The 12,572-nt window shown below is 36.7% G+C and overlaps 3 protein-coding genes across 7 annotated transcripts; 1 reads left to right on the top strand and 2 right to left on the bottom strand.

Moving 5' to 3' along the window:
• Window positions 1-604: 604 nt before the first annotated feature.
• Med21 (mediator complex subunit 21) lies at window positions 605-2,040 on the bottom strand. The gene is made up of 3 exons (XM_083039877.1): window positions 1,666-2,040; window positions 1,467-1,578; window positions 605-1,402 (listed from the first exon to the last, which is right to left on the bottom strand). Exons 1-3 carry the CDS (start codon window positions 1,705-1,707, stop codon window positions 1,026-1,028), a joined length of 531 nt encoding a protein of 176 aa, XP_082896003.1. The 5' UTR covers window positions 1,708-2,040; the 3' UTR covers window positions 605-1,025.
• Window positions 2,041-2,471: 431 nt separating this feature from the next.
• On the bottom strand, window positions 2,472-10,254 carry Set1 (SET domain containing 1). 5 transcript variants are annotated; one of them, XM_083041048.1, is made up of 10 exons: window positions 9,144-10,254; window positions 6,544-8,336; window positions 6,193-6,462; window positions 5,749-6,060; window positions 5,391-5,660; window positions 4,649-5,304; window positions 3,891-4,527; window positions 3,551-3,772; window positions 3,214-3,471; window positions 2,472-2,924 (listed from the first exon to the last, which is right to left on the bottom strand). In XM_083041048.1, the coding sequence occupies exons 2-10, from the start codon at window positions 8,305-8,307 to the stop codon at window positions 2,751-2,753; spliced, it is 4,563 nt and encodes a 1,520-aa protein (XP_082897174.1). In that variant the 5' UTR covers window positions 8,308-8,336; window positions 9,144-10,254; the 3' UTR covers window positions 2,472-2,750. The 5 variants fall into 5 exon arrangements, with proteins under 5 accessions (XP_082897174.1, XP_082897173.1, XP_082897172.1 ...); XM_083041047.1 differs by having other exon boundaries at window positions 6,544-8,339; XM_083041046.1 differs by having other exon boundaries at window positions 8,746-10,254.
• A 1,341-nt stretch (window positions 10,255-11,595) lies between these two features.
• Uqcr-11 (Ubiquinol-cytochrome c reductase 11 kDa subunit) lies at window positions 11,596-12,566 on the top strand. The gene is made up of 2 exons (XM_083041055.1): window positions 11,596-11,853; window positions 12,285-12,566. The coding sequence occupies exons 1-2, from the start codon at window positions 11,764-11,766 to the stop codon at window positions 12,456-12,458; spliced, it is 264 nt and encodes an 87-aa protein (XP_082897181.1). The 5' UTR covers window positions 11,596-11,763; the 3' UTR covers window positions 12,459-12,566.
• Window positions 12,567-12,572: the final 6 nt, after the last annotated feature.

The following is a 12,572-nucleotide window of genomic DNA, read 5'->3' on the forward strand; positions in this document are numbered from 1 at the left end:
CTCTATTGTAGACTAGGCTTAAAGCTGAAATTGGATCATGCGTGATAGATTGAAATTGAAGATTGGAATTCAACCAATAAGAACGAAGGATCTTTGTTCTCCTTTGATTTGATTTTGATATTATTATTATCGAAGCCACAACAATCAGATATAAATATTAATACAAAATATAGAATACATTTTTCAAATAAAACTATCCTTTTTAATTAAATTTAAAGATATGGTTGTAAAATATATCGTTTCGTTATCTTTTTTTATTTCCTTTTCTATAAAATATATATTTTGACAAATTTATGATCTTTTTATTAGTTTACAAAAATTATTAAATTCAACATGGAACAGATCGAAAGATGGGGGCGATTATAAATCGAACTTGATTGTCTGTTTTATATATTGAATCTATATTATTGTATAATAAAAAAGTTTGAATTATTAAATTTATGTAATAAAAATCTATGGCTGAGAAAATGAGTATACAAGTTAAAAATTCGACAATTTTTAAATTCTCAAAGATAAATAATGTATATTTCATAAGCTATTACTTGAAAGAATATAATTAGAGATAAGGTAGCGCAAAAATTCGAAACATTTCAATCCCAAGAACTTAATTTTACTTTTTTTCTTTCCTTTACATTATTCGCACAATTATGATATACATTGTAAGATACTAAAATAAGCTCTAAACATATTGACTGATATATCCTAAAATAATTCGATAAAGCTTATATAATAATAGCTGTAATAAAGCTATCGTTTTCTCTGCATGAAATTTTGTTTTTGGTTTGTAACTTTATAATAGTCATAACAAATATTTTATTTGTATATTTAGACTGATTATCTTCAAATTCATCTTCTCTGTTACAAGTAATTGTACCAAAACAGGAATATTATGAAATTGAAAACTATTGTTCCATTTATTTGTCTCAATCAATGTTATAACAAAAAAGAAACTAATATCAATTTGATTTTTTATATTGTAAGAACGTTTCACAATATAAACAAAATTACAGTAAATCATAAATATGTCATTGATTTATTGAATTAGGTGAAGAATCCGATAGTTGATGTGTATTATTTGAAGGCACAGTATTAATAGAAGGTTCTTGCTTTATGTTACAACTGTTAAGATTCATATTGATTACGGTGCTAGATGTGGGATTTTGCATATCTAATTGGCTTTGCGCTATATCCTGCAATGCAGATTGAATTCGCTGAAGGAGTGCTTCTCCTTGTCTCACTACTTCTTCCAATTGCTCACCAGCCTGCTGATTCTCTTGTTCGAGTCGACTAAGACTGGCTACTTGAAGTTCCTGAGATGATTCTTCACTTGGCAAACTCTCTATTAACGTATCTATGTCTTTTGCACATCTCGCAATGAGATTCGCAAATAAAGCAGCATAATCTAAAACAGATGAACCATGTATTTTTAATACCAATGTATATGTATGACAAATCATTATTAATACCTTCTTGAGGTTGATGTGGTTGTGGAGTGCCGATGCGATCAAAACCGGGGAATTTGCTAGGTGTAGAATACTGTTGTAAGATACCAACACTGTTGCAAAAGTGTTCTGCTTGCTAAAATAATATTAACATTGTGTCTGATAAAATTACAATTCTGGAAAAAATAAACGATCAGCGAAACAAATATAAAATTTACATTACCTGATTTATGGTGTCTTGTAACTGCGTCAGACGATCTGCCATAACGTCAAATTATCAATTCACGATTGACTTATATATCGTTTCATATTCACAATGACCATTAAATGAAAATTTAATTGTCATTAATAAACACTTAAGATTTCGGCACTTTTTCACAAATATAATACATATTGTTGAAATCTCACTTCTCTTCGGTCTTTTAGACACGTTGTTGCGACGTATGGAAACTTTGTTTACACTGATTTATCTTCTGTTTATCGGACGAGAAATTCAGAGGCGAAGGATCTTCAGAAAACTGCGGAAAACCATAACCTAACTTTCTCCCTCCCCAATCCTTAAACCAATATTAAGCCTGTATCAGACTATGCATTGAAAATTGAAGATAAAAAATTGAAATTTGACTAATCAGAACAAATGGAGCTAAAGCTTCTTTGTCCCGATTGGCTGCATTTCAATCTTCAATCTCAATTTTCAATGCATTTAGACTGATACGGACTTTATTTATGTGAACCTGCATGTTGAGAGATTGGATTGGTTGTTTGACGTAAAACATGTTTTTCGAAAATACATTTTTTCAAATTCAATTCTTATTTCATATTAATTTTTTAGAATTTTATTGAATTGTATAATACCTTATATATGCGATAAAATACGAACATATAAACATTTTGTTATAATTATATATGTACAGGATACACATAATATATACATAATATACACATAATTTGTTAATATGATTGCACAACTAAATTAGTTATATTTTTTTTTTTTTTTTTTTTTTTAAATATAATTTAATGTTCACAGTGGCTGACAATAAATACAGAAAAATGAGACGTTGAAAAGTAATGTTTAATACACGGTGATGTGTGTGATGGTTTATATATTTGTTCTCGTATGTTTTCCCAAGTATTAAAATCACACACTGGATCAAAGGGCTCTCATAATAATAAAGTAGGAAGAACGCATCTTAACATAATTTAGTATTTTTTCCATTGCATTTTATAAAATGTTTACATGGGAAAGTATTTACAAAAATATGAGTAGGACGCGATGAGGTGTAGAAGACAGAGAAAAGAATAAACAATTCAGTTGAGGGTACCCCGACATTGAGGAGCTCCGCAAAGGCAAGGGATTTTGTCATCCTCCAATGGGAATTTGTAATCGTATGTAATTTCTTCATTAACTCCTATTGGCTGTTTACTGTAGATTACAATCTTCTTTTGGCTTTCAATCGTGATCACTTTTGCGTAACAATTCGGCTAAAAGAAATAGAGATTTGGTGAATACAAAGTACATGTCATCACACCATTTTGCCTCTCTCCCACTCTAAGATTAATTATACATAATGATATATATAGATTAATTATTATATTAATTAATTATATAATTATATACATATATAATAGTAGATTTTTATTTCATTTTTCTACCAATTCGTCAAATCAATTTTTAATTTAAGCTATATCTCTTTTTTTCATACAGAGAATATATTTATTATATGACACAGCCAATCAAGATTATAAAAATGGATAATTTTAAATGACTCACATTGCAACTGTGATTTATGAACCTTGCCAAATTGCCACACTTTGTCGCATCGATAATTGTATCTAAATCGATGCGGAAGAGGTAAGAACTACCGATTCCGGTAGCTTCATATTGGGCTTCTCGCAAGTCAGCGACAACTGGTCTAACCATTTGTCCAACATACTCGATAACCATTTCATCGGCCGCGATTGGTTCCATGGCAAACAAGCCCCAATCGTGAATACCAGATTTGGCAAACTTTAATTGTTTTTTACGGAACTAAAATAACAAAATGTATATATGTATTAGAATAAATGAATTATATATAAATTTTGAATATTGAGAATATACATTTTACCTTTAATTGATTAAATTTAAGAAGATCACTATCCGTATCAATTCCAAAAGCTGTCAGTAATCGTCGTTGATTGCTTCTTGCTTCGCGTGACAGTGCCTGCATTTTACCAGTCAATGCTTTAGAATTATTCTTTGGACCGTTCATAACACTATCTCCTCCAATATAAGAACTAGTACTGTCCTCCACATCATTACTGCGTTGTATACTTTGAGCATAGTGATGCTGCAAGAACAAATTTATCACTCTCTCACATAATTCATATAAAAATTCTATAATATAAATTACTATATTTTATCGAAATATATGTTAAAACTTAAAAAAAAATATCCAATTTGTTTACTTTGTGTTTAGCCTTCTCTCTGACATCGACTTTGTAATATCCTTCCGTTCTAGCACTTCCACTCGCATGTAATCGAAGCTCGTCTCGTTTCCTCTTTTTCGCAGGACTCGGTACATCTGTCGGCGGATGATCAACCCAATGCGTATCATTCAACCAGTAACCTTGAGTATCATCCGCTAACAGAGCCTCGTAACTCCTTCTCAAGTATTCTGCATCCTCTGCGTCTATACCCCTTGTTAAAAATTCGTACAAAATAGCCATTTCCGATATGAGATCTCGCTCTTTGTACGTGACTTTCGATTCCACAATTGGCTTAGGTAACTTGTCATATATATAATCATTCTGGATATTCTCCTTTTCTCCCTCGTGATTCTGATGACTATTGTGCACTTTTGTATATTTCTTGGATTTTTGCTTCTCCACTTTATGAGTCTTGTCTTTTGATTTCGATAATTTGACAATTTTCGGATGTTTTACTTTCACCGAGGTTGACGGTACACGTATCAGCGATTCTAAAGCCTCCGGTTGCGCAGGTGGCAATGAATACGAATGTTCCATATACACTTGCGAAGCCTGAGAACCAGGCGAACTCGGTGTCTGCTGACCGTTTAATCGAAGATCCGTCTCTGCTTGATACCTATACAGAATATTACAATATTTTGTCGTTATTATAGAGCGATAATCTTACGTATGCATTATATTATGCACACACAATGAAAAATTATCACTTAAAAATTTACATTAAACTGATCACTGACCTTAATCTTCTGATTTCTAAGCTTTCTTCTTCCGAATCCGTTGTGGGAATCTCGCTGAACATCTCGATCTTTTCGTTTTCCTTTAAAATAGGTTCGTCATTTATATATTTCGCCGACATCGTCTGCAGCGCTCTGATAATATTAGGTTGTACAGGACCCGGACTCCTATGACGTATAATATTATCGTGCCCAGCTAGAGTCATCAAGGCTTCCGCAGCCGAGTTCTCCATCTTTTGCATATCTGGTAGTATTTCTTCCTTCACCGGCGTTATCACTGGTGCAGGTTTCGCTTCGATCTGTAATTCTTTCTCCTCGGTAACTCTTGGTACATCCTTCGATTCCTTGTCCAAAGTTCCACACACATCAACGAATGGCTTTTCTTCCGTGGCAGGCAGTTTCTCGGAAATTCTCTCCTCTTCTTTGATGCTGTCGTATCTCACAGGAGAAGATAATGAGCCAATCAGATTTTCATTATCGATCTGCGGGAATTCGTTGGAATTTTGATCTTTAATTTTTATATCTGGTACCGGCGTTTCTCTACCAGTCGGCGTGGGACAATCTAGTGACTTTTGAATCGCGAATTCCATCAATATATCAGGATCCTCACTATTACAAGCCAGTGGTCTGTGATCAGACATGCGGCTATCTGTGTCTTGCTAAAAAAGAAAAAAAATAAACCAATTTTTATTAATGTAACTGTTATCTCTTTAAAAATCTTCGCACTCATTTGCATTATACATACCTCATCCTCAAAGCCAGCTTCTTCATCGGAACTTTCATTTGAACTATCGGAAGATTCACTGGAACTGATTTCTTCACTGCTGCTTTCGAGAGACGAGGACGAAGACGATGCCGAGGAAGAGACACTCGGAAGAGAAACCATCGCTTTCTTCGTTTTTTGTGCTGGTGATGTATCCAGATCGCTGTCACTTTCGATCGTTTCCATATCAGCATGACCCGATTGTCGGCTATCCTCATCCTGCGGTAATGGACTTGGAGCTTTGATCTTGCGCTACAGGAAAAAGAAAAACGAACATGTAATAATTGATTATCGAAGGAAATGAAAATACATATATAGAAACAATATGAAATTATCTTACCCTGAACGAAGGCATCTTTGGCATGCTAGCTCTAATACCCAAACCAAATCCATCATAATTGAGTCCTAATGGTGTCGCTTGCTCTAATAAAGACGATAATCCTTGAGTTTTTACATCTTCTTTCGTCGTGTTATTAACAATAACGTTCTCGTTGCCACCATGAGTTTGACTTTTCTCAGACTTCTTTTCGTCCCACCAAACCTCGAATAATTTGAACGCTGTATTTTCTATCATCTTCTTATTAAAGTCCTTTTTTAGAATTTGCTTCAATTCATTCACTACTCTGCTCAGTACTCCATTGATGGTAGGACCCTAGACAGAGATTTTAAATATTTTTCTAACAAAAAATGCTTTTACAAATAATATATATATATATATATATATATATATATAAAACGAAATTTACAGATTCAATCTTATATCAATGCAATGCAATAATCTTGCCTGTGGATCTTTTATGATGTTATAATTTGCCATAGCGTGCAACCGCGATTGAAACGAGGAATAATAATTTGCCCCTTGATGATTTCCGACTGTCGCCGGTAAAGACGCTGTAGTAGGTTGATAATGGCTTTGCAAGTAAGTTGCTCCATAAGGATAAGGATACTGCGCCGGTCGCGGCCAATTATAAACATCATTAGAAGGATAATGAGTTAAATTTCCTGGATAACCAGTTGCCGGATACAGTTGATTCGAAGGCTCAGTTTGTGCTACCTATATATTAAGAAGATAATTATATATAAAATGCGATGTAAACATATGCATTATTAATGTATAATACATAAGTAAACTCACTTCTTCAATCTTTTCATCTCCTGAACTCAAAGGACTCAGAGACATTCTATCGTCATCGGGTGGTGGAGGTGGAGGTGGTTCTTTAGGTGGTTCTGGTTCATTGTCATCGGGTGCTGGACTATAACTTCCTAATAACGCTTCGTCTTCACTGGAACTTATAACGCTACCCAAATCCTCGTCCACGGAAAACTGACTAATGCTATTCTCGTGAGCTTTTCTTCGTTCCTTATTTCTTTCTACCATTTTTTCGAAGCATTGCTTATAAATTTCATGCGACAGGAAGGGACTAGGCGGCTCCGACAACATTTCACTGTCGCCTTGCAGAGACTTCTTGTCATCTTCCGAGTCGCTGCCAAATTGTAAAAACGGAGGTGCCATTCCACCCGCTTTGTCCTTTAATAACATAGCAATTCTTGTATCTAAATCTAATGTCTTGCGAGTTTCGTCAGGAGAATCACGCGACTCACTTTTCGTCGTAACCTGATTCTCCTTTTCCTTTTTAGGAGTATGATGCAGTTTTGCATTGGAAGTCTTATTACTAATCTGCGTTACGTTAGAATTAGCACTGTCCAAATTTGTCGCGTGCTGTTGAATCGACCAAACGGGTGCTGAAGGTGTATATCCCGTTGTTCCAGAGTTGTTACTCCACCAGACATTTGAATTTTGTTGAACTGGTATATTTTGCGACGGTGGTACATTTTGCGGTATGCTAGTTAGGTAGCTACTTGGAGGTTGATGATGATAATTGCCGTAATAAAAATCATAATTTGTGGCAGGAGTAGAGTTCTGAGAATAATTACTAGAATAATTCAGTTCACTGGGCGCTGTTCCATAACCCAAATCGCTACCTGTGCTGCCGCTTGGTGTAGGATAATCCCTGTACTTGTTGTACCTCGAATTTTCTACATATGGCTCTCTGTTCTTGTCTACAGTTGGAATAGCTTTTTTACTACTTCTAAAGTCTTCCCTCTCCTCGGGTAAAACCTTCTCCACAGGTGTTTGATGTTTTTCTGGCTCAATCTCGGGCTTCGCCACCTCTTTCTCTACCTTCTTCTCCGGTTTTTTCTCCGTGGTCAACTCCTCAAACATCTTCTTGCACTCCTCCCCAAAGGGATCCAGAAAAACCCTCAACACTTTTCCCATCACAGATGTATTATTCAACTTTTCCACACATGCCTTTGACGCCTTGGTTGATTCAAACACTACTCTCGCTATACCAAGGTGTTTATTAGTTATTGGATGATAATAAATAATAAGTTCCTCTATAGATCCAAATTTCTGAACCATGTTTGTCAAAAATGTCTTATCGATATTATCATTTAAATGGCAAAACGTTACTTCTAGCGGGGGAGGCTCTCCGCAATAATTTGAATCAATTTTAAATCTAGGTACAGGTAGATCGAGTTGTTCAAGCCTGGTCCAGATCCTTGTCAATTGCGATCTGGGATCTCGAGGTTGAACCTGCGGATACGTCGGGTCTCCTGGAACAGTTCCATCGTATCTACATAACTTTGTTGCTCCTTTAACTAAAAACGGATCGACGAGTAACTTGTAATTCCTCTGCTTCTGAGTCACTTGCGGCACAGCTGTTGTATCCTTCTGCGAGTGTGCTACCACCGTGTGACTACCGTGGCTGCTATGTTTCGAGGATGGTTGACTCGAGTTTTGCGACGTGCTCTGAGAACTGCCATGGGAATGACGATGACGATGCGAGTGCGCATGTGAATGTCCATGTCCGTGACCATGTCTCTCCATGCCGTTCATTGCCTCCAAGCATCATCCATTCATGTGAACTTCTGTCGCAAACGTTTAACCAAACTTTAAACAATATATCGATATTATGATTTATGATAGATGCAAGTTAGTTTGTATGCGACTCAAACTTTTTTTATTCACATCCATCGAAAAACAGGGTTAGAGGATGTGTGATTATAAACACGTAAACAAATTATACATGCGTCCTCGTAAACTGAATTGCAACTCAATGTAACACAATATTTGCACATCACTATTTCTCGCGGGTGTCACATAAAATTCATCAACGTTAATTACAAAAATATATCGAATTCGTTGTTAAAGTATCAAGTGTGTTCGATATACATTGATTATATCGACGATACAGCGTGATTACACGATCCGAGTGTTTCGATAACCACAAAATTATCACGTTATTTATTACTAGCGGCGATTAATTTTACAAACCGTCAATGGGCATCTCTCTTTTCTTCTCCGTTTCTCACTGCGATACGCGTATTAATTAACCGTTGAAAAGATAAACAATCGCTACGAAACAACTTTGACAACTTTGTAGATTGTTGCGCGAAAAATGCAGTCTCTCTCTCTCTCCCGTCGAGAAGATGCAAAGCAGTTCCTCTTACTTTATCCGATCGATACGATCTTTCGTGCGGCGTTATCAATTACAGCATCTTTAATCGGACTCGAAAGCGCGTCCCGATCCACAGACTTACGATGCCAGTTTCCTCCGGTTTCGCTTCGGATCGCTCGGTTTTTCCTCGCGCGAGAGCGGAGTACGTCGTTTCTCTCAACAACACATAACCTCAAAGGCGCTTCGCGATTTTTTTTCCCCCAAATCGAGTTACCTTCGCGATAACCCACGTTGAAACCGTCTCTCTCGCGCTTCTAGTACAGTATCCTCCAGTTTAAAGCGTCTACCCCCTCTGTCTCGCGAGCTACGTCGAACTAGCGAATTTTCACTCTCTCGTTGCTCCTCTTTTCCTCTCTGTCTTCCTTTCTCCCTGCCACTCCTTCTCACTCTTGCCCTCTCTCTCTCCCTCTCTCTCTCTCTCTCTGTCTTCCACTAGACCTTTAGACCCTTATTCAGTTGCGGTTTTTTTTTCTACCAGGAGCGTGCGACTTTTGTGATGTCCAGGCGATAAAGTGCGCGCGAGCGAGAGACAGACAGCGTCCTTGTTTCTCGAGCTAACTCGAGCCGATTCGTCCTCGTCGGTGAACCACCGATTGACAGCTCGCGCGAGGAAGAAACGTGTCGACCGAGTCTCCCGCTGCTGTCTTGCGCGCGCGCTCGACGACGTAGCACGCACGATGCACTCTTGCACTCTCGCACTCTCGCACTCTCGCACTCTCTCTCTCTCTCGGCCGACGAGCACGAGCGAGTGCATCTGCGAGCGTGCTCGACCGTCTGTTCGCGCACGCGAGGTACGTCTTCCCCTACGTAGTGTATTTTCGCGAAAAGGCGAATGTATAACGGAGGGAGAGTAGTTTGACGTCTTCTCTATCGCACGATTCTATCGTACATCGAGGATAGGATCGACCGTACCTTCTCTCTTAACCTTATTCTTTCTAATTACTATAATTGCTGCTGAGCGTTTCAATTTGTTTGGGCTCTTTCACCGCGAGGAGTTTAGGATTCTGTTGGTGTCTAGGTGATGGAATATATTGATGGAATAAATGGCTGATGAAGATTATTTTCTAGACCTAGCATCGTCAGAGAAGCGAGGAGTTTGACTCCTCGTCTCTCCGTTTCCATGTGAGCGCGGGAGAATATTTGACAGAATTTCGCGGAAACGACAGCATTGCGCCGATACATGCAATCTCTGTAATACGATTAGTAATGATATAAAACCGGACGAAGTGTATATAATTGAGAAATACACTCGTGATAGCGACAGACAGCTGTCACGTTGTGTATTGACTTGAACGAGTTCCGAGAGAATAGATAATCACGCTTTCGCGTGCGCGACTATCCATGAAAAGTGTAGAAAAAAATAAGTGCATCTGTACTTTCCTTTATCTATATCTTTTTTTTTTACAATCAAACTCGCATTTTATTTCTGAACTCATTTAAACTGAAATACGTTAAATAAAAATATATGGCCTAGTTTACATCGTGCACTTGATACGCGTATCAAATAGTAAATAACTAGTACATTGGTTCAGTTATTGGCTGATCAGCTGAAATTCACTACTTAATACGCGTATCAAGTGCTCGATGTAAACTAGGCCTATATAATAATTAATAATATATATGTTTAATATATTAAATTATTTTTGGGGGAAAAGCAAGAGGTTGCTGATTGACCAACAGAGTTTATTTCTTGTACTTTATGTACATAGGTGCGTTCGAAAATCCATCGTCAGGGAATAGAATTTGATTCACCAATAAGGATAAAAGAAGCGAAAATATTGCTACATTCCCGGGCGGCCAATCATCACCCGGCTTGCCGACAAGCACAGTCATGCGAATTGTAGATGGTACATCGAGTTTGAGAATTCGGAATTAATATCACAGAAATTCACTAACAATGCTGCCATATCACGAGACGCAAATTTCCTTAATTCGTATAACGATTTGTTTTCCGATAATCGCGATCGCGGAGCATTTTGTGTCACTATTTTTTCGGTCAAATGTCAGCGCGCGAATAATGACACCCTCCCGCTTGAGTCTCGCCGCGCGAATAACGACGACGCTTGGAATGGAATGCGGTGCGCGCGCAGGCTGCGCAGATGGGGTGGGGTGAGAGTGGGAGTGGGGGAGGAGTGGGGTGATGTGTGAATGGAATGTGGCGCGTTGGTGGGGCGGGACCCGGCGAGATGCGAAATTGCGAAATGCGAAGTCACGTCACAAGGTCGCAGCGTCACAGGTCACAAAGCTAGCGCGCTGATGGAGTATTATTATTTAACCATGTTGATCATTTTGATCAATTTGATTGTGCGTTTTGATCAAATTTTATTATAATTGTTTTAATTCGTGTGTACGATGTCCAATAAAAAACTTTCGTTTTTAAATTCTAAAATATTGCTAGTTAAAGTTACTAAAAATGGATGTTCAAAAATTTACTGAAAGTAAATTTACTGAAGTGAGCTGCTAACAATAAAAAGATAACTTAAATGAAAATTAACGCAAATTTAGAATATATTTATAACAATTCGCAGTTATTGCGATTATTATTTGTGACGTAAAAATCTTTTTCTAGCTTTATTTGCATAACGCGTAAAATTCTCTATTCCACAGCCAATTGCGTGTCTATTTGTGCGGAAAGCTTCCTTTATTTTCATTGGTCAACGTCAGCACAGGGGGCGCTCGATCGATTCTGATAAATCGCGAGATGCGATTCCTTTGCTTTCTATCCTCTAGATTTTATGGTTATCATTGAGGATTAGCTTTTGCGAAGTTTTTTCCGAAGGAAAAATTTTAGGCTAAACCGATCCGATAATATCGGAACATCTCTAATTAAAGAAATGTCAATCGTACAGAATTTTTTCAAACGTTACTTGCCGGTGGTGAAGGCCGACGATGAAGAATTGGTGGATCCGCAAAAAGTACTTCGTGTAAGTGACACAATCATTACATAATATTGTTTTTTGAATGCGGATGCAAATGTGTATTGTTAATAACTTTCGGAGTAAAGACGTATTCATTAAAGTTTAACGATTACTTGAATCAAACTCTGGTCAATTTGACAAAATTGCCTAGCAAACTCTAATTTTATAATTCATTTTCTTTTCTGTTAAACAATGTTAAACAACAACAAATGATAATTCTACATTCACGAAATACTGCAGATATTATTTGATAAATTAATCGCTAATTAATCAGAGTTATATATATATTTATTTTTCTTCAATATACACATGCATATTTTTCTGTAAAAGTATAACATATGAATCATATTAATCAATAAAAATCAATATTAAACATGTTTTCAATAATTCAGTATTACTTTATATAATTCTTTCGATCCTAATAATTTTTCTTACAGGAGGTATGCGCTAAAGAAGCAAAATGCACCAATTTGCAAGAGAAATTGAACACATGCAATGATCGTGTTAATTCAAGATCCAATACAGAAGAAACTTGTCTAGAGGAACTTCTTGATTATGTGCAATGCGTAGATCATTGCGCCGCAAAGACTTTGTTTAGCAAACTTAAGTAATTGTATGATATTCCTTTAAAGAGCCAATTGTTATTCGCAATGTTAAAACTTAATTTCTCAAACATTGTATATATAATCCAATATTAGCAATAAAAAATTAACTTATTAGATATG

Source organism: Prenolepis imparis, unplaced genomic scaffold (assembly GCF_030444845.1).
Source record: "Prenolepis imparis isolate NDT839.2.m4 unplaced genomic scaffold, iyPreImpa1.0 SCAF_6, whole genome shotgun sequence".
In the NCBI taxonomy this organism is placed as follows: Eukaryota; Metazoa; Arthropoda; class Insecta; order Hymenoptera; family Formicidae; genus Prenolepis; species Prenolepis imparis.